Raw genomic sequence first — 21,663 nt, forward strand, 5'->3', positions numbered from 1 at the left:
GCCACCTTTTCTAACATTTCTAACCTCTACAGCATTATTGTCTGGGAACAGTTAGAGGAATGATAACTTTTTTTTTTTTTTTAAACCAAACAAACCTAACTTGGGTCTCTCTCATATTAAATTGTTTTTCAACCATGTAAAACGTGCTACACTGCACCATTTCTTCAAACAGCACATTACCAATTCACTTAAGACCTACAATACAGCAGGTAGTTGTTTAGAACAACTGCAGTCTCATGTCAAGAACCAATAACACAAAAGACGAGAAAAGATCACAGTTTAATATCATTTTGGAAAAGAACCACGTAAAACAATCTTTCATACAAAACAATGCGTCAGGCCTATTACACGTAACAGGCCTATTACTCATAACTGCAACTAGGATCTGCAAATTAAAACATGTACATGAAATAAAACAAAAAGATAACATTGCCCAGAGACCTCTCACAGTAGTTCATCACAACATTGACTGATGTTTACATTGAGATGGACTGGCTATGACATAGGTACACAAGTCATACTTGATGTTTTCCTCTGACTTAAACAAAACCCAAGAGCTAAAAATTGAGTCAATTCTCGACACGTTCAGTATGGCCGGTCTCGTCTGTCGTCTCTGCGGTCACCTCTGAAAGATACGATAAATGTCCATTATCAACTGTTCGAGGGCACCTTTAGCATTAAATTAAAATGCAATGGACAAAGGCTCTAGGGTACAGATATTTATTTTCTTATCAAAGCCTTCCTTGTCACTTGAGAATCAGCAAATTGTGGACATAAATTACTGATAAGTGTGCTTGTTTTAACAACATGCATGATAAAAGGTGAAGCACTATTTTAGTTTAACAATATGCAAGCAGGTGCACAGGACAATGTGACCTGTAAAGAGCATAATTGACACAAGTGCCACTTCGTTTCACCTTTATCAAGTGCTACATGTCTCCATCTAGTGGCTCAAACGTTATAATGCAGAGTAAAAGGCTCATACAAACCTTCCTCCCATTTTGAAACCACCTCCATATCCGCCACCACCTCCCCTTTCATAGCCTCCACGGTCTCCACGGAAACCTCCACCACGTCCTCTGTAGCCACCACCCCGGTCTCCGCCAAAGCCACCTCGGCCTATAAAAAGGACAATCGCTGTAAACATCTTTGTCATGTTCACAATGGGGAGGCAGAGATGTGAGCAAATTATAGACCTACCTCCACCGCCGCCGCCGCCGCCACCACCATCAGGTTTGGGCGCGCCACACTTATTACACTCATGCCGTCGAGCAAAATTCATGTTGCCACAAGAACTGCAATGAAAGAAATGAAGATTTAAAATGAAACATACCATTCTATCAGTTGTAAATAACAGACATATGTACCTGTTTGGACAGGGCCAGTCACCTCCTTTAATATCAAAGTTGGGACCACCACCTCCACGACCTCTGAAACCTGGCAGTATTAAATATGGTTAATTGTTATTCATATACAGCACGCAAAATAAATTTTGTTCAAGTTTTCACCTCCGCGTCCACCTCTGCCGCCTCCACGTTGGGTGAACTCAGCTCTCCGGGTTGCAAAAGATACTTTAAGTGGTTTGCCATTGAATTCTTTACCTGTAAATAAAGTCAAAAAGGTCTGTTATATATTTCCTATACATAAGCGAATATAACTATAATCTCACCATCAAACCAGTCAATGGCAGCTTTGGCAGAAGGAGGGTCATCAAACGATACTGTTGCTTCTCCTTTAGGACGACCAGTGACCTTATCATTGTAGATATTGATCATAGGCAGGCCAGTTTTCTTGTTCACCTGAAAACAATGTTAAAATAATAAGGAGAGTAAAAATGCTAAGACTTCTTGGAAAAAAAAAAAAAAAAACGCAAAATGGATTTGGAGTTACACACCTTGATGACTCCAATTTGTTTGAAGTAATCAGCAACTTCCTGAACCGACACATCCTCTCCCAGTCCTTGTACAAAGATTGTGTTGTTGTCAGAGTTATCCTGCTCACCAGCTGTAAAACGCAGAACCCCATTAAGCATACTACAACAAAACAGTTTAGCGTGAAATTAAGACAAAATGCTCTAAAGCAATCTTACCTGGTTCATCCCTGGAGCCATAGTCTCGAGATCCTGGGAAAACAGATGATGGGAAGAAAGACATTTTAAGAAAGAATCTTTTTCATAGTCATTGTAATATTTAAACAAATGTAATCATATTTCCATAATCCCTACCAATATATAATACCAATCTATTGAAGCTTTCTGAGTGTTCATACCAATGCAGCACATACCAACAGCATGTTTGAGCTTTTACCAGGATGACAACCACCAAAAGGTTTCCAACATTAGATTGTTACCTGGAACACCTTTGTCATTACCTTTTACCATTTACCCATTTGTCTCCATGCAATACCATTATTGTGCCTGGGTTCGTTCTGATACCATTTCACAGTGCTATTTTCTGTTATAATTTATGTCCCTTTGGATGAGGGGTGTAAAATGGTGAGCTCTTTTAAACCTCCTATCTTCTATCTGAATTCTTGACTGCCCCACCGACACAGTTCTGATGCTCATCACTTACCACCGAAATTTTTGTAGCCACCACGGTCACCACCTCTGCAGAGGAAAAATTGGAGATATTTGATGGCTTTTCCTTTGTCCCAAATGAGAGCACATAGCTCCCCTACATCCCCACCAGTATGCACTTCTGCCGGAGTTTGCAACTATAGTGGAAATGTCTCGAGGAATGCATTAGTCTTTCACAATACAGATAAATGTACAGCCAGGTAGAGTCAGAGATGTCTGAAAATTCAGGCAGACGATCACAAGTCAGTGGCTCAACATTTACAAGTTTTGGAGTCCAGATTAGATACCAGTCAATTTTCAATAAATGTCATTAAAGTTTTATTTAATGCCAATTTTATAATGGGTGCAATCTTCCAATGAGAGCATTTGAGATCCTTTAACTGGAGTCCAAGTTAAAGTCCAATCACTCTGAATACCTGTGGTGTAAAATGTACATCTATGTTAAACACATCACACATGTTTGTCACTTTGAAAAGATATAGCATTTGAATGAAAACTAAATGAAATCCAAAAGGCACACCTTCAGTTGTGTAGCAAAGAACATTGTGAGGGGGGGGGGGGGGGGGGGGGGGCACTTGCAAGCTCAGTTATTGTGGCAAGACTGTATACATTGAATAAGCCACAAAAGTATAAAATTATCACCAATAGACAAAAAAAATAAATAGTATATTACCATACACATGTCAGAGGAAGTGATTACATGGGCTTGTTAGGAAAATAAAGTACCAGTGATATGGCTCAAATTTTTGTACACCAACGGGGAACAGCAGAGGCATGTTCATCTCTTGACCAAAAAGGTCATCAGATTTGTATGGATGATGTGAAGTGTTGAAAAAGTAATAAATAAAATCTTCAGTTAAGAAATTTGAATCATGGCAGTGGTAGTGGTCATTGACATGAGGGGAAATCTGGTGAATGCGCAGGAAATGGGTCACTGTGATGAATACTGTGAGAGATGGCATGTTGCAGAACAGGTGTGTTTGCAAATGTATCAAAATACCTTGGGGGCAGTGGCACTCTGCAACTTACCCCATACCAGGAGGTCCTCCTCTTCCACCCCGGTCGTATCCACCACGGTCATAGCCACCACTGCGATCGTAGCCCCCTCCACCGCCACGGTCGTACCCCCCACTGCGGTCATAACTACTGCCGCGATCATAGCCACCACGCCCTCGGCCTCTGAACCCGCCTCCTTCTGATCGGTCACCAAACCTCCCACCTTGACCACTGTCTTCACCTTTAAAAAAAAACAACAACAAAAAACACACACATTTCATAAAATTGTCCCTCCTTGTTTTACATTTTAATGCTTAGGTAAAAAAAACATTTGTACCATCATTCCATCTTCCATAGCCACCACCACTGCTGCTGCTGCTGCTGCTTCCTCCGCCTCCTCCATAGCCACCACTGCCACCCTGGTTTCCATAAGTGTCTCCTCCTTGACTCTGACTGCCGTAGGAGCTTGGCTGGCCATAGGAAGCTGTTGGCGGCTGCTGCCCATATGAAGCTTGCTGGCCATAAGACCCTGAAGCTTGTTGGCCATAGGAAGAAGACTTGTCTCCATACCTATCAGAATAGAAAACAATAAGAAACAAATAGTAGCCAAAGTGTGATTTTTAAATACAAATTATTGTTGTCATAAAAAGGTCTTCGAGAACATTCATTAAAACCCATAACAAAAACGTGCTCCAATTAAAATTGTTTTTTAAAAAGCCTTACGCAGATGTGTCCTGTCCATATCCTTCATAGGCAGTCTGTTGCTGACCATAGCCACTCACATTAGACTGCCCATAATTTTCTGAAAAGATTAAATGGAGGTTATTTTGAATCTGGCATCCCCTTCCATATACCCATGTATACTCAATTACATACCTTGAGTTGCTGGTTGCTGGCCATAGCCACTGTAAGTTTGAGCTCCATATGAGCCAGTGCCATTTCCTTGCCCATATCCCTAAAAGGTTTACACCTTAGTTAGTATGGAAGGTAAATGATTGATACAATAAAAAAAAGCCAGCCATTTTTTACCTGGCCGCTTGCAGCCTGTCCACCATAAGATCCATAGCTATGAGAAAATTATATTGAATGAAAGAACTGTCCAAGATACATGTGTGTGTGTGTGTGCGTGTAATATATATATATATATATATATATATATATATATATATATATATATTTTTTTTTTTTTTTACCTTTGTGGACCGCCTTGCTGGCCGTACCCCGAATCTGAAAAACAGAAAAGGGGTATTATTTATCGTCTTTGCCTTGTTATGTTGTTGAAATAATTAAGCACTTGTGGTATGACGCAGTGTGCATTGTTATGGTCAATGGGGAGCAGCGGGCCTGCAGCCACGCCACTGCGTTGAAAATGGCGCTTAATTTTGAGCCTGTGGTGGAGACTTTGTTATTCTGTCTAATCTGAGGCAAGCATACATATAGTCATAGTATAATGCTTCAGATCATTTAAATATATGGCAATCTGCAAAAACTCTCGCAGGAGAGCACGAAGTTTGTCTCGACGTGGGCACTGTAAGGGAGTATGGCATAAACAAAGAGGCCGTTCCCAAGAACATGCGCCACGCAAAAGATGTTTCTAAAGTTATTGTAGAAACAAAATGGTTGCGGTAATTTTGGACAAAAAACATTAATAGCATTGTAAGAAATTAGTTTTGCTTGATTTGCTAGCTATGATCTTAAATATGCGACACAGAATTACGCTAAATCTGGCCCATTCATCCGGCCTCGCGGTTAGCAGTGACTTTAGCTACAATGCTAGTGACCTAGTTTTAAACCTCGACAAAAAAAAACATGTGAACAAGAAGAAAGACTTACCCGCAGACATCCTTCACAACGTTTTAAATCTTTAAAAAACAACTGATTCTCCCTTTGACTGACCGATTAAAAACCCCAAAGACATAAACGCAGCCCTACAAAACCAGGCCTCGTCCACAACGAGCGCTTCTAAGAGGCTCTTCCGCATTGCAGCGCTTCTGCGGTCTATTATAGCGTACTTCAGACGAGACCGGCGCAGTACCGCCACCTGCTGTTACTCTGCATTATAGATACATATACAATATACATAATAATGAACTCAAATGGCACTTCGTGTCCACTCTAAAATGTAACAAATTATAGTTTTGCAGACAAACTGTTAAGTAATGTTAAATTATATAGTTTTATTCATTTTATTAATTAAAAAATTTAAGATGATACACAAATGATTGCAACAAATGAAATGGAAATATAATGCATTGACTGAAATTAATCTAAAAAAAAGAAAATTAAAAATTGTGGGTTTATTACACATATAATACATAAGGCAGTTAAACAAGGCACACACTTCATTATCTAATCCAAAATGACAAGCAAATTCTGATTTGCAATATCACTGCATAATAAAACAGTTGCAGTTTTTCCAAGATAAAAAGGCATTTTAAAGGTTATTGCCAAGTTGAGTTACTGCACAAATGCATATAAAACATTCATAGGGGCCAAATTGAGTCTAAAAATGTAAATACCATACATCAAACATACAAGCACATTATGTCACATTCTATCAGGATAGGCATGACAAAATGCAGACATCCTTTGATATATTCCCCTTTGCATCAAATCATTTTGTGCCTTTCAAAACACTACTGGTTTTGAGTTAAACATCAGCAACAAATGCATAAAAGAACCCTTGTTAAAATACAAAGATTCATATTTTTGTACCAATGCAGGCCCTCTTTGCAGCAAATATTACATTTCACACATACTAGACAAGGAATGCACATACTTTATCACAGGACAATGAGAGTAGGACAAACTGTAAAATGTGCCTCCCTACTTGGCATTGCTCTGAACAGGGATGCACAAACCTAAATCTTACTTGTACATGCCAACAGTACCTACCATGTCGAAATTAATGTTCTATGAACTGACAGGTAGAACGTTTTTGGTTAAAAAAAAAAAGTTTTTTTAAAGTTAAATTATTTGAGACTATTGGGATGAATGAAAGATTAATTCATTTATAGTATTTCATTTAATGAATTACAATCTATTAAACCGTTTCAAAGTAACCAAGGAAACCTATCAATCTCCCAAGTTTGGAGCTTACAAGTGGATAATGCTTACGGACCAGCTATCAAATGTAGAAAAGAGACTGCATTGCTGCATCTGCTCTATAATATGCTGCATCTGCTCTATAATATGAGGCATCTGCTCTATAATATGAGGCATAAAAGTGTTTTATATTCAGTCCAGGTTAAAACAAGGTACATGATTTAAAAATGGTAGTGACGTGACAGCTGGATTGGAGACTCCTTAGCTCCACACGTCTTGTGAGTAGCGTCCCTTGGTCATCAGTTTCTTAACATATTCTGTGGCCTGAGTGCGTGTCATGCCTCCAAATTCTTCTGCAATCTCATAAAAGGCTGTTTGCACATCTTTGGCCATGTTTCTTGCATCCCTAAAAGATAAAACATTTTAAAATAGTTCAAATTGACAAAATAATTAACCAGAATATAAAGACCACATGTAAAGTACAACACATTGTAGAAATTATTAACACTCATTTACCCGCAGACATAGATGTGAGCACTGTCTGTATGAACCAACTTCCAAATGTTCTCTTTATTCTGCTTAATGAGGTGTTGAACGTAGACCTTTAGAGCAAATAAAAAATACTCAGATGATTCATTCAAAATGATCAAAAAATATAAAGTTAAGCAGTATTATTGAGCAGAACTGTGAAAAACCCAACCTTATGTTCCTGATCTCTTGAAAAGGCAACATGGAGCTGTGTTAGAACGCCACTGCCCTCAGCTTCCTCTAGCTCTTCCTGATAAAGGTAATCTTCATTTTTATGTCTGCAACCAAAATACATGACAGTCTCGCCGACTTCTTTCCCTGTAAAAAGTTAAAGTTTGCTTCAGTAATTTGAGAGTTGAGTTCTGGTGGAGGGTATTTCCTTTGATAACATTCAAACAATTTTTTGAAGGTTAATTAAAATATAGCTGTAAGTGGAAATGATTGGCCCTCACCCGCCCCTCCACCTAAGCCTCGCCTTGCCCTAACCCAAACCTAGATCTATCCCCTAACCCTACCCCTGATCCTAACCCCTAAATCCTGATCCTGACCTTACAACAACCCCTACGCTAACCCTCTAAAATAACCTTACCCCAAATCCCAAACCCATAAAATAACCCTATCCAAACCCCCAACCGTAATCTTAACCCTTAGTCCCTAACTCCTATCCTAACCCTGACATTTGTCTCCAATTTTTTTATGTGTTGATTAATCCAAGATGGTAGACTTCCAGTCTCTAAGGGGGGCGTGGTCACAATATAATTTGTTGTTTCTATTGCCATGATGCATCTGGTTACCAAATTGGGTTTTGCTACGCCAAAATCTATCTATATCTCTATCTATATCTTTTTTTTTTTTCCTCCTAAATTTAGTTTCAGTCTGTAGGGGGCACATTAAATGTCTTCACATTAAATAGCTTTGGGGCAGAGAATTTACCTGATTCAGCAAAATCAGTTTGTCTGAGCAATTTGCAAACTACACATTTTCAGAAAGCACTCACACATTCGTACATCATGGTGAGAGTCCTTGGTTGTCAGTTCACTTAGTATTGCAAAGCCATTGTAATAGTATCCTTCACTAGTTTCTGGCACTCGGGCTTAATAAGATAACTTGTCTTTGAGAAAGTGAATTGTCCTGTTTTTGTTTTTATTTTTTCTATGGCCCTATGCTTGTATACTATTACCCAGTGTACTGCATATTTAGAAAAAAAATCAACAGAGACATGCTATAAGCAGTATTTTAACAGAAAGCTGCGCACAATTTCCCACAATTTCCCCACATTCTCTTGTGATATTTGGGCACATCGTTTAAAATAAAAACAAACCTTGCTGTTTGAGCCATCCTCTCTCCTGGATGAAGCCCATAAATGGTGCAATTCCCGTACCAGGTCCAATCATGATGACTGGGTTTGTGGGTTTGAAGGGCAGGCGAAACTGTGACTTGCGAATGTACATGGGGACAGAGGACTTGTGCCCATTGTCGGTAACCAGTTTGTTTTTCAGCCAGTTGGTGGCTACACCCTTGTTGGCGCGTCCAGTCTTTGTCTTATACTCCACTACTACGGCACAGATGTGAATGCTGTTGGGGTGAACCTACAAAGAAGGTCACAATATAGGTCAACATTAACTGCAAAACACAAAATTGTTACATAAAAATATTTTCATTGTGATTTAGCAAATTAAATATAACTTAATATTGTCTTATTGCTGTTGTATTTATACATGCATCTACCTTGGAGGAGGAAGCAATGGAGTAGTACCGAGCTTGTAGACGCGGTAACAACTCACACAAGTGATCAATGGGAGGCCTTAAAGATGGCATATCTTCCAAAATGGCCAAAATATTTCTACAGGCATCCAACACCCAACTCTGGTAAAGAGACTGTCAAAAAACAGATATTAAGTTTTACTTTAGTTCTAGTGAACAATATAACCGACTGAAAAGACAATGGTTTCAATTCTTCTTTTACTAACTTTGCCTTCAGGGGAGGAGGAGGCCATCTTGCGCATATTTTCTTGGTCTTTTGGATCAGAGGCATACTGTGCCAATTCATAAAGAACATTGGTGCGAGGTGGGTTTGTAATGTCGAGGTAGTGAGTTAGGGCTGTGCGGTAAGTAGTGGGACAAGGGAATGGGTGCTTCTTGTTGGATTCCTCTGCAAAAATAAAACAGAATCCTCTCTTAAATGAACATGTCAAGCAGTCAAATATAGTCTATAGAGCTACATAAAACTTGAGGGTTGTGTGGCCAGGGATTCTTGGAGAAGTCAAGGTCTTTAGCTGTTATTTAGGGCTTTTAATAACATACCATCAAGGTTGTTCAGAGAGATAACCACGTCAAGGTCAACACCAAGGACCTGCCCAAGTTTGTTCACTAATGTAGAGTCATTGGTGGGAAAAACTGCTACATGATCTCCTGACTCATATCTGAAACAAGACAATCCACAGAGTAGGCCTTTACAATGTGATTATCATTTCATGATTATACAACCCACACACGCCATTAGTGACTCCCACCTGATCTTGGAGCCTGTTATGTCCAGTTCAAGGTGCATCAGGTGCCTTTCTCCAGCTTTGTTAAGTTTGCGATTCACAGTGACTGGCGCGAGGAAGGGGTTTTTAGAGTCAAAGGGTCTGTAAAAAAAAAAGAGTAGATAAAACTCAAAAATGCGTGACCATAACAGAGCACTACTGATGTACTTACGGCTTTTGATTCTCAAAGCTCTTCAGGCGGCCAATTTCACCAGTGTACACCTTGTTCATGTTGATGTCTGTGTGCTCCTGTAGCTCATACTGCCTGATGCTGTTGGAGAGAATAGCATGTCATTATTACCCATATTAAAACACATGCTACCTGACTTTTTTTAAAACATGTAAAACAGAATTAGTTCATTTTAAACAGTTGGCAACTGTCCAAACTACCTCACTCACCACTTGAGCATGCTGTTTATTCACTGCAATGAGTTTATAAGCGTGTACACAACTTTCAGAGGCCAGAGATTTGTTATCACGCCACTCCTAACAACAACTAGTATGCTAACTGATCACCAGCCTTGCTTCCTTATTATTCCTTATTAGAATTACATGCAGACATAGCGCTGTTATGACCCTAAGAGCTGGTTTTATAATATCTCTATTGGGGTAAGACAAATTTTATTTTGTTACATGGCAAATATAGGGTATAGCCCCTTTACAAATAAATTCAATGAGTTCATAACTGAAGACTCCATTAACACTTGAGCAACATTTGATATAAAAATATTCTTATTGTAAACGCAAGTTACAGAAAATTGGTAGCAAACCTTGAGTCATCTCCTAAGGCTTCCACACCAAAGTGCTCACAAACAGCTGGCCAAAACTGTTCCCTCCATGAGACAAAATCTTCCTCCAGGCTAAAAGACAAGAAGAACATGTAGGTCTGTGTAGATGGATGCATAAAAGGAAAGTCACATCATTTTAAGAATTGACTCACTTTCCGTCATCATCTCCCAAACCAAGGTCAAAGATACGTTTGGCTCCCATTTCTTCAAGTCTTTTGTCAACATACTTGCCCATTGCGTTGTAGTGTTCATAAGTCTTATTTCCCAGAGCAAATACCTATAAAGAGTGCAAAAGAATAATACATTTAAAGTTTGCTATGAGAAGACATTATAAAGAAAAAAATAAAAGGCTAAAATACTTCACAAACCAAGCGCAAGTTTGACAGTTTCCCACAGTCATACTCTTTACTGGAATGAGGTCAGGGCCACATCACAACAACAATAACCCAGAAACTGGCCATGACGGCACTCAAAACATTTCCTTTCATGTTCACTACAATTGCTACACAGACGGTCTCTTGTATGTTGGGACAACAGACAGGAACATTGACATGGCGTTAACATAAGTACAGAGAAAAAAAGAAGTTCTATTTTAAACAAGTTTACAGAGTCAACAGTCTTGGAGCGACAAACTCGAGATATTGTTGGCATCATCTATAATATTTTTGTCTTTATTATGATTATTGTGGAAATTTTATTACACGTTCTAGAGCTATCTCATTACCTATTTTCTTTAAAAAATAAGTCCAAACTAGTTTGTATGGATTTTAATAAAGGGATGACATCGTATTATACAATCATTACTGTTCTATAACATCTTTGTTAACTAGAAGGTAATCCATATTTTCCAGACTATACGTTGCTTCGGAGTATAAGTCGCACCAGCCAAAAATGCATAATAATGAAGGAAATATATATTACATGCATTAGTTGCACTAGACTATAAGTGGCATTTTTCGGGGAAATTTATTGTACAAAATCCGAGACCAAGAACAGACATACAAGAATAAAACAGACAACAATAAAATAGAGAACAACAGGCTGAAAAGCAGTACAGCACGCCAACATAACACATTTATCAGTTTATTTATTCAGCTACATGAAACATAGACAACAAACTGAACACATGTCTGGTATGTTAACGTAAGATATTAACAGTTATCAAATAACTATGCTAATGTAACACATTTATATTTATTCAGCTACAAGAGGGATAGGCAACAAACTGAATACGTGTCTAACAGTTAATACCTTATGTTAAAATACCAATCCGATAACCACACTAACGTAACACATTTATTCAGCAAACTCAAGTGTCTGGTATCTTGACCTACGATATTAACAAGATAATCAGACAACTTCAGCGTAAAAAACAAGCTAACAAGTTTACTCTCAAGCTCACTCCAAATCACTCCTCGATGTCACTTTTGAACTCCGTTAGCTCCAGAGTACTGCTTCCGCTTCCAGGTGGCTGTCATACTGGTACACAAGCCTAGAGTGCCCTCACGTGGTTGTCAGTGTGACAATAACAAAGATGTGAAATTATATATTTTAATACTTTCACATATAAGTCGCACCCCCGGCCAAACTATGAGAAAAAAGTGTGACTTATAGTCCAGAAAATACGTGTATGTATATGTATATATATATATATATATATATATATATATATATATATATATATATATATATATATATATATATATATATATATATATATATATATATATATATATATATATATATATATATATATTGTACCACAAGCTACACAATACTGGGGCAATAATTCAAAGGAATTTTTAAAACATAACTCACTGTGTAGTTAAGTCCAGACAGGTCCTCATCATCATTTTCCTGGAGCCAGTCATAGAAGTCCTGTGCATTGTCAGTGGGGTCTCCTTCACCATAAGTGGCCATGCAGAATATGGCCAGGGAGTTGGAGATCTCAGACAGACGAGACAGCTCACCCTACATTAAAAAGAGAATACTGATCAGGTTTTATCACCCTTCTTCACTGGCTTTTATGAAACAGTTGCTGTGAGATGACAGGAAAGACGTTTGATTTGTGAACCACTTCTTATTTACCACAAGGACATTCAGTGAGTCAGTGTTCTGCAATAGCAACACACAATTCAACACTGTGGTGCAAAGATTTCAAGCCTCTATCCTTGCAAACTGAAGGACTCTGTTGGCTTAAAAAATGTGGTTTTCCATGTTACTTCACTAAAACAAATTACCATGTCATATTCCTCTGGATCGGCTGCCATTCCTTTCATGCCGTAGCGCTGGGCATCTTTGGACAGCCTGTTGGCAAATTCCTCCGCCGTGCCCGTCTGGGAGCCATAGAACACAATGATGTTCTTGCCCTGGTGAAAATATGAACAGAAACAAAAGGCATAATGCAGAGGATGGACCACCAGTGTATCATGTCCCTATGCTTATAAAACACAACGCAGGCACAAATTCATTGTGGCATCTCAACTATTTGCTGCAAAACCACATGATTGGAAACAAAAGCCTTTTCCTGAGTCTGGTCTTAGAGGGGGCAGGAAGAGGAGGTTTGGAGAAAATTGTGCCTCCATCTGAATTTTCATCCTATTTTTTGAAGAGTTTCTATTCTATCTATTCCTATTTCATAGGAACACATTTAAACATAACAACATGGTAACAAGATTTGAATAATTTAAAAGTCTTTCAAAATAAATAAATATATTTTTGTCATTGTTTAAGTAAAAGGCCCCAAGTTTAGTTTCATGAAGTCAAAATTATTTTAATTCGTTTTACATAACCGCATGATTGATAAAATGTATATAAATATTTTTGTGATTATCCCGGTGGAAATATTCATACAATATTACAGCAATTCATCAGAAATGTGGTGAATCTGGTAAAGGATCAAATATTACACAAAACATGAAAGGGACTGAATAATTATCCACATAAGTGCAGATATATCACTTTATACCCTCTATGATTTATTCATTTACTTTGGATATGTACTATAACAAATACTATTAAGACTGTTACATTTGTATATGTTATAAGTGGCATACTACTTAATGCATAATCACAATTCATTATCACAAAAAAACACCGGTGCATATTTACTTACAGTTTTCTTCATTTTCTCAATGAAACTTGTCTCTCTTGTGGTGGGCGTCCTACAATGAAAACATTCAAGTTTGTGTGTGAATACATTATAATACATCCTTGTTCTACTTTATTCATTGTTCATTTCTCAAACAATTTCTTTTTTTTTTTGTAAGGGGAAGAACCACAAAGCCTTGTTCAAAATCAAGAAGCAATTAATGTAAAGTGTAGACATCAAAACAGCTATAAACACATGAGGATAATTGAGTGCGTACCAAACTAAATGGATAATGGTGGCACTGGGAGAAGGAGAACATCAAGAATCATAGATCAGACGACACTGTGATCTATGTACATGGAAAAAACAAAGATGAAACTGCTAAAAAACTGTCTGAATCTATGGCCCATATTTCAAATTGGCTGACTGGATCATGTCTTCATCTCAATGTAAAAAAAACTGAATGCATGTTTTTTACAAAAAGACCATCAACTTCCCCAAATCCTGATGTTGTTGTTGCGGGTAAGAAAATAAGTATCGTGACACAATATAAATATTTGGGTGTTGTGTTAGATTCAAATCTTACTTTTAAACAACATGTAAAGAAGGCCACCCAAACAGTGAAACTAAATATAGCAAATTTTAGACATATCAGGCATAATTTAAACCAAGAAGCTGCAAATTTATTTTTTAATGCAATGATAATGCCTCACCTGACCTACTGTGTCACCTCCTGGTCTCAGGGCTGCAAGACAACAATGAAACCAATCCAGTCAGCCTATAAACAGGCTCTCAAAGTCCTGGATATGAAACCTTTTCGCCATCACCATTGTAAAGTCTTGAGCAAACATAAACTTTTAAATTGGGACAATCTAGTAAAATTTCAGGATGCTAACTTGGTCTTCAAAATTCTTCATGGCCTTGCTCCTCCTCCACTCTCTAAATTTTTTACACAGAGTGGTAGAAACACCAGAGCTGCTGCCTCAAACAATCTAGTTGTGCCTCTGAGAAAAAGCTCATTTAGCCAATCTGCTTTCTCAGTTCGAGCGGTCCAGTTTTGGAACACTGTCCCGCCTCACATCAGAAGCGTGGAGTCACTCAGGACTTTTAAAATCATGGTGAAAAAATGGTTACTTCTGAATCAAGCCTGTGATCATCAAATGTGAAATTGTGCTGCCATGTGCTGCCTGCCAGCCTCATCTGTTCTGTGTTGTCTGTAGATTTTGTCTGTCTGTATCACAGTGTTTTACTAATTGCCTACTTACCTGTACTAACTTTTAAAACATTTTACTAATTACCAAACTAACTTTTTATAATCTTGTATTTTATGTGTGGTGGCATTTTACATCTTGCCATAGGGACTGCAGTTGGAAACTAGCTGTATAGCTAATACTGGCGCATTTACAGAAATGTCGATTAATGTGCATTGTCCCTATTCAAATAAACTAATAATAATAATAAAAAGAAGGCCAGCAGTCTATCTCTGTGACCCAAATCAAGGTACAACACTTTGCCAGTTCAGTTTGTCTCAGTATGAAGTGGTGTTTAGGAAGGTTAAGAAAAACATGAAAGATGACCAGTGGTTTTGTAAATATGCACCATGTAAAAGTGTTACGTTTAACCTGGTATTTCAAACAACCAGTAGGAGGACCCCGAGCTTAAGCATTCCTGACTGCTTTAACAGGATCTGTCAACACCGTTATCAACTAAACAGCTTCCCATGGCCAAGAAACTTCTTTGCATCATCAGGAAAAGCAGGTTACTACAGGTCACATGCTTAGAACTTTCAAATAAAAAGGCAATAGAAAGTTTACGTATTTTATAGATTTGGGTATCTTTGTAGAGCTTTCTCTACATTGTTGCATGTAAACAAAGTAATAATATTGGAGCTCAACGGAAAGACTGATTGAAAACAGGACATGTTCTAATTCAATTTCAGCAGATATTCTTGATAAGCATTTATAAACCTCTGCCTCTCCACAGAGTTACCAGCTCAATACAGCCCAAAGGAAGTAGTAAATAGACATGATTTTTCCAAAGCTTTCAGGACAGAAAAGGGTAGAGTAGCAGCAAACCTTTACTGACCTCTCAGGAGCATCTGGCAGGGGGAACACACAGCCCATGGCATGCAGCCCTATTGCTCACACTGCCACTAGCACCAGAGCTCACCCACACCGGCCGCCGTCACGCTCACAGTGACAGCTAATGACAGTTGACAATGCACCGCGGTGGAAACATAAGCCAGTCCACTGAGCCCCAAGTTTGCCTAGTCCCAAAAGCACCGGTGTAGTGTGAAGTCTGCCTCTTCCTGTGCTGCTCTGAAGCCAGCGCACGGAGCTCTCTGACCGCAGCCTACAAGCCCGGGTTCTGAGTGGCAGCCGCTATGGACACAATGGTGGGAAACTGACTTTCCCATAAAACGCAGGCGAGCAGCAGCCCCACACTTTAGAGTCACACACACTGAAACACTCAGGAGTTGAAAATGCCTTCCTCTTCATCCCGCCCCTTTTCCTCTCTGCTCTGAAAGGTGTTAGCAACCAAAATGTATCCGAGATCCATCGTAAAAAAGTCTGCTAGGTATCGAAGCAACTCGTGTGTGGTACACTGAATGAGGAAAAGCTGTGAATGGTAGTCGTTTTCTGATGTCCCCTGCCCCCATCTCGGTGGAGGAGAGAGGGGAATGTCATTGCTATGGCAACCTCATTTATCATAAAAGGATTCCATTTGTGACACAGCCCTACTCCAAAGGCAGCTCACCCCACACTCACTGAGTAAGATGAAAAAAGACAAATACAGAAGTGAGGAGAGAAGAATGAAAAAAGTAACTTGGGGGGGGGGGGGGGGGGGGGGGGGGGGGAGAAAGGACTGCCTGTCTTTTGCCTCAACTTTCCACCTTTGGAGCAGACTCACAAAAGAGGCTTGGCTCTCCTTCTCCTTCGCTCTCCAGGGAACTTCAAAATGAGTTCAGAGCCAAAAACAAAAAAGCACAGGAAAGACACAAAGACTACGCCCCCTAGCAGTTAGATAATAACTTAAAAGGGGAGGAGAGACCAACTGGGGCTGTTCCACACTTTCTTCCTGTGGCCCCACCCACTTCAAACTTATTCTCTAGTTGTAGACAGTTTCCCATTCGCAGACAAAAGCTTTGACTGTCAACAACCATTAGAAACTCTTGCAAGCATGTCGAGACTCAACCTATTTGACAAAGACCTGTGTAACTGGAGTCCGCTAAAAAATGCACAACTCCAACAATCCACTGATAAGAGGCGGGGAGAGGGGAGGATCCATGGTCCAAGGCACACTGACAGACATGGGCCAATGTGATTTAGGAGCAAATGAGAGCAGGGAAAACAAAGGTCGCATCTAGTGGAACATTGACAAGAAGAACACCAGGCTGTGCCCTCTCACACACTGGCATTGTACTGATTGCTGATACTTGGAATTTTAAAGCCACGTAATATTGTGAGGGACTCTTTCACCTCAAGCTCTAAATATATATCAAAGTTACAAATAGACCAATGACGCCATAGGTTGCTCCACTCCCTGCTGTGTAGCATCAAAAGCCGGTAATTAAAAATGTAGATAACCACGCAAACAAACATTATCAACTAACTTTAAGATAAACATGTGTCTGAAAATATTTGTTGAAGTTGGTGTAGTTTTGTTGTAATACATAGTTACACATTCAAACACCCTGTTCCTGAGAAAGCCAGATAAAGGCAAGATAGTATATGAACTCATGTGGCCTTTTATCAACCTCTATAAAAAGAAGTACACTGTGGTTTTACAGTGTGGACAAATGTGTTCCTAATCGGTTTAAATTAGGCATTATTTTGTGCATTTCATAAAACACGCCCACTGTAACTAACTGGAGATATAATATATTGAACTAAAACACAAGGACTGTTGCAAAAAGTAAGGGACTTCATATAGTGGATTACTCACATTGTGTCAAGTTTTTTGAATTCAGGAATGGGCTCAGGCTTTTTGCGAGACATAAACCAGTAGATGACCAGGCCGACCACCAGAGAGAAGAGGAAGATGTCCAAGTTACTGAACAATGGCTCCTCCTCGTCCATCACCGCTTCAGTGTAACCAACACTCTCAGCATCCATGTCCGCCATGTTGACACTCTACATTCAAAAGGAAATAAAAAAGGCATTATTTTATCTACAGTAAACTTTTTCAAATCATCTACTACTTAAGTGGAATATAAATGTATATCCTCCTGACTACCAGTAGTTTAAATTTGTCCTCTATGGAGGACATATGTAAACCTGAATATCTAATCCAGTGCATACTACTGAAATAACTCCTTTTGACATCTACAGAGGACATTTAGAGCTTTTCAATGATACCAAATGTGAAGGGGTGGGGCTTTGGTACCTTTCTTTTTTCATCAAGGAAAATGGTGTCCGTCGCTGCAAGCACATTTTATGGGAAAAGTAAATGCATTTTACTTTTTATTGAGCAAATTTTGTCTTGAAATGTTGGTGGCATATTTAATGTAAGTCTTTTAACAACACATTTAAACATTGTCCAATTAATTTTAATAGTTTTTAGCGTAATATTTAAGTGTTAAAAAATGTCCTCTGTAGTGGACATTTGCAGTTATTTCCTCCATTTTGTTGTGTTTTTTAAAATGTTCTTTTTTTTCCACATTGACGTTGAAGAGTATGAGAAAAAAGTGATCTCTTGTGGAGAGTCAGGCCCCTCTTGACCAAAGTAAGGCAAGGATGTCTAAATCTGCCTAGAACAGGAAAATTGTGCATTGACGAGCAAATGGTTCCATTTACTGGTCTCTGCCCAGTGCGCCAGTATGTACCAGTTAAAACATACCCAACTGGACTGGAGGTGTTTGTCTTGGCCGCACCAAATGGCTTGGTCTTGGACTTTGTACTCTACCAAGGCAAAACTACTTTCAGAGATGCAGGAGGAAAGGGCATTGAAGAACAAGCTGTTCTTCATTTGGCAGAGTCTGTTCCCCAAGAAACCCACCTGTTCTTTGACAGGTTCTATACTTCAGTCAACCTCCTCGACACCCCGATGAGAAAAGGGCTGACAGGAACTGGAACCCTCTGGAATAACAGGGTTCCAAAGGAGTGCAAGGTCATAGGGGATAAGTCCTTCAAAAAAAAAAAGGAAGAGGGACATCAGAGATGGTAGTTAGACGAAACCCTCCTGAACTTGCTGTCATAAAGTGGTTGGACAAGCCCGTTGTCATGGGATCCTCTGCCTATGGCACTGAACCTCAGGACACATGCAGAAGATGGTCCAAGAAAGAGAAAAGGTTTGTCCAGGTGTCAAGGCTACTGGCAATCGCTGAGTACAACACCAACATGGGTGGCGTGGACTTGGTTGACCGAATGTTGAGTTTCTACAGGATGGCCTCTCACACTCGGAAATGGACAGTGTGTGTAGTAATTCCGCTTTTTTGACCTGGCAATCACCAACTCATGGCTTCAGTATGAGAGTGACTGCCAGTTTCTGGGGAAAAAAAAACCTGAAGTTTCTTGACTTCAAACTGCTCCTTGGTGAAGAGTTGATAAACCGGGCTCAAGCAGGAATCATAAGGGGCAGCGAAGATGAACACACTCCCCCACGTCAAAGTGGAAATGGCAGCCAAATGCAGCTATGAGACACTATGGTGCCATCCATCTTCCAGAGATGGTGAATGAAACACATGCATAAAGGTGTTGGAGATCTGGCTGCAAGAGCAAAACATATGTGATGTGCACAAAGTGCGAAGTATTCCTTTGTGTTTCCAAGAAGGGGAATTGCTTTTTGAAGTATCAGAGCAAATAAGCACAATAACAAAGCAAAATAAAACAAACAAAAGTTATAATTGACAGTTATGTGGATGTTAAACACATTTTTATGTTGACTTTTTGATATTTTCTTTGGCACCAATTGATTGCCATCAAGGGTCAGTTTCAAATGTATGGCGTTCCGATGTCCACTGTGGTGGACACATGATATCTAGAAAATAAAACCTTTTTTTTGAAAAAAAAATGTTTTCAATATTCTAATTACCCTACAAAGATTAGAGAATTTTAAAATAAATGTGATTTGACAACATTTTTTCTCCCGGGAGTCAGGAGGATATAAATATAAATAAGTAAGTAAAATAAGTCTTATAATTAGTACGTATTACTGCTATTATTTAGGGCTGTAGGGATGTAATCATTTAGTCAATTAATTGTTCAATGGAGTCTTAGTCAATCAACATTGAATGTTGAATAATCCAATAATGATTTTATTTGGATTACAAAGGCTATATATTAACAGGAGGAAAAAAAGTAAAGGGGTGAGGTTATTGGAGTTTTAGAGTTACACTGTACTCCTTTATCCCATAAGAAAACATAGTTTAGAAAAATTATCACCATGAATTAAACACAGACTATGCTTGCAAGGTTAAATAATAGATATACAAAAGGCAGAACTTGTAACATTGATGACTAGTATTGTTTCAGTTCCTTACAAAGAAAAGGCTCTGTGAAAACACTGCAGCTGCTACAACTACTAACTAGAGTGCGTAGTCCAAGTAACTAAGACATGTGTAGCTCTAAAATAGATTAACTTATGCACGACAGTTTGTAATTGTTGGAAGACAATATGGGCCTATGTATTAGTAATGTTATTAGGCCGATACTCCTGGGAACTGTAGTGTTGTGCATGGAGTAGTCATGCCAACTATATTCTCACTACAGCAATTAACAGCTTTTGCTGCAATGACAAAATGAAAAGCCCTAATCTGAGGTAATGTAATACACGTGGATAATCTAGACAATGCAAACCAATTCAAAGACTCAAACTTATCTCTAAAACCTCTGACACACTAGGTAGCTAAACAATCTTATGAAACGTGCCTTATGGCCCAGTGTACAGCTTAATACCTTGTCTATCCAGTATGTCAAAGAATCATTCTTGAAGACGCGTCAACATTTAAATAATGAATAGTTTTGATAGGATTTAGGGTTAAAATTATTCATACACAGACTTATATCATCACAGTTCATTTAACCACTCACACTCCCAAGAGGCTCCAACTGCGTGTCATGTGTGGGTTCACAATTTAGCTAAAAGAACATGTTGTTTGTTAGTATTGAAGTGAAAAAATCTATCTTATCGGTATTATCTCGGGGCTAGCCTGGCTATAGCATAATCGATCTAGTCCACTGGTCCGTGGCGTTACTAGAAGCGGCTTAAAAAGTGATGGGTAGTTAGTGCAATGCATACGGACAATGTAACAGACAAAAGGGTCCAAAAAGGTAGACAGGTAGGCAGCTCATCTTTTTTTATCGGAGATTTATTTGCGTAACACGTTTCATAAGGTCCTGACATAACTGTTAACGCTTCACCATTGCGCCAACAAGTAGTCCGTATTTGTTAAACTAAACGGGTACGAACTGTGATTTAAGGACTACATATGCTAGGTGTAGGTTATAAGTTAAGCGATAACTCATGTTCATCTCTTCTCTTACCTTCAGCTCTTCTCTCCCGTGTCAGACCTGTGTCTCCGAACACAATGCGGAAGGAAACTTTACGCCATGAAGGACGAAACCAACTGAAGCGCGTCTGAGGGGGGGAGGCGTCATGGAGTTCACTGCCAAACACAGCAAATGCAAAGCAGTTTATTCTTCCAAAGATGACAAATTGTGAGAATCTAAAAAAGTGTTATGTATTCAGAATAACAGTAATATATTTCAGCAGTCTTTATATTTTGAACTTGGCACGTGGCTAAAGTTGAACCCGTGTATAGTCTTGCCTAATATCAATGTGCGCATGTAACCTGGTATAATAAATAAATGCTGAGGAGGGGCAGAGGGATAAGGGTCATGGTTATGTAATCCACACTGAACAGACTGTGTTGAACTGACAGGGCCGTATCCAGAGTGTCCTCCCGAGTTTAAATGAGTTTATTTTCCTCATGCCAAGGACACTTCCAATAAATTCCTATAATTCTTCATTTTGGAAAAACAACTCAAAAAAGTTTTGGGTTTTTTTTTTTTTTTTATACATTATAGACTTGTACAAAGTACAGACTATTATAGACTTGTACAAAGTACAAGTCTACAATAACTAACTGTATTACTTGGGGGCAATTCC

The 21,663-nt window shown here is 38.9% G+C and overlaps 2 protein-coding genes across 3 annotated transcripts; both read right to left on the reverse strand.

Annotated features, from left to right (window-relative positions):
- Window positions 1-255: 255 nt before the first annotated feature.
- Window positions 256-5,553, reverse strand: taf15 (TAF15 RNA polymerase II, TATA box binding protein (TBP)-associated factor). Of its 2 annotated transcripts, XM_033977040.2 has the most exons (16): window positions 5,408-5,553; window positions 4,768-4,801; window positions 4,604-4,640; window positions 4,451-4,529; window positions 4,298-4,376; window positions 3,912-4,144; window positions 3,608-3,815; window positions 2,574-2,608; window positions 2,090-2,122; window positions 1,895-2,004; window positions 1,670-1,799; window positions 1,509-1,601; window positions 1,368-1,437; window positions 1,201-1,295; window positions 990-1,119; window positions 256-625 (listed from the first exon to the last, which is right to left on the reverse strand). In XM_033977040.2, the coding sequence occupies exons 1-16, from the start codon at window positions 5,415-5,417 to the stop codon at window positions 586-588; spliced, it is 1,416 nt and encodes a 471-aa protein (XP_033832931.1). In that variant the 5' UTR covers window positions 5,418-5,553; the 3' UTR covers window positions 256-585. The 2 variants fall into 2 exon arrangements, with proteins under 2 accessions (XP_033832931.1, XP_055081858.1); XM_055225883.1 differs by lacking the exons at window positions 2,574-2,608; window positions 4,768-4,801; window positions 5,408-5,553.
- A 1,221-nt stretch (window positions 5,554-6,774) lies between these two features.
- porb (P450 (cytochrome) oxidoreductase b) lies at window positions 6,775-21,111 on the reverse strand. The gene is made up of 16 exons (XM_033976857.2): window positions 21,039-21,111; window positions 17,500-17,687; window positions 13,579-13,627; window positions 12,704-12,832; window positions 12,282-12,434; window positions 10,616-10,740; window positions 10,446-10,535; window positions 9,848-9,946; window positions 9,661-9,777; window positions 9,452-9,570; window positions 9,118-9,299; window positions 8,876-9,025; window positions 8,469-8,736; window positions 7,320-7,465; window positions 7,136-7,221; window positions 6,775-7,025 (listed from the first exon to the last, which is right to left on the reverse strand). The coding sequence occupies exons 2-16, from the start codon at window positions 17,676-17,678 to the stop codon at window positions 6,881-6,883; spliced, it is 2,037 nt and encodes a 678-aa protein (XP_033832748.1). The 5' UTR covers window positions 17,679-17,687; window positions 21,039-21,111; the 3' UTR covers window positions 6,775-6,880.
- Between the last annotated feature and the right edge of the window lie 552 nt (window positions 21,112-21,663).

This window comes from Periophthalmus magnuspinnatus, chromosome 13, assembly GCF_009829125.3.
Source record: "Periophthalmus magnuspinnatus isolate fPerMag1 chromosome 13, fPerMag1.2.pri, whole genome shotgun sequence".
NCBI classification, from domain to species: domain Eukaryota; kingdom Metazoa; phylum Chordata; class Actinopteri; order Gobiiformes; family Gobiidae; genus Periophthalmus; species Periophthalmus magnuspinnatus.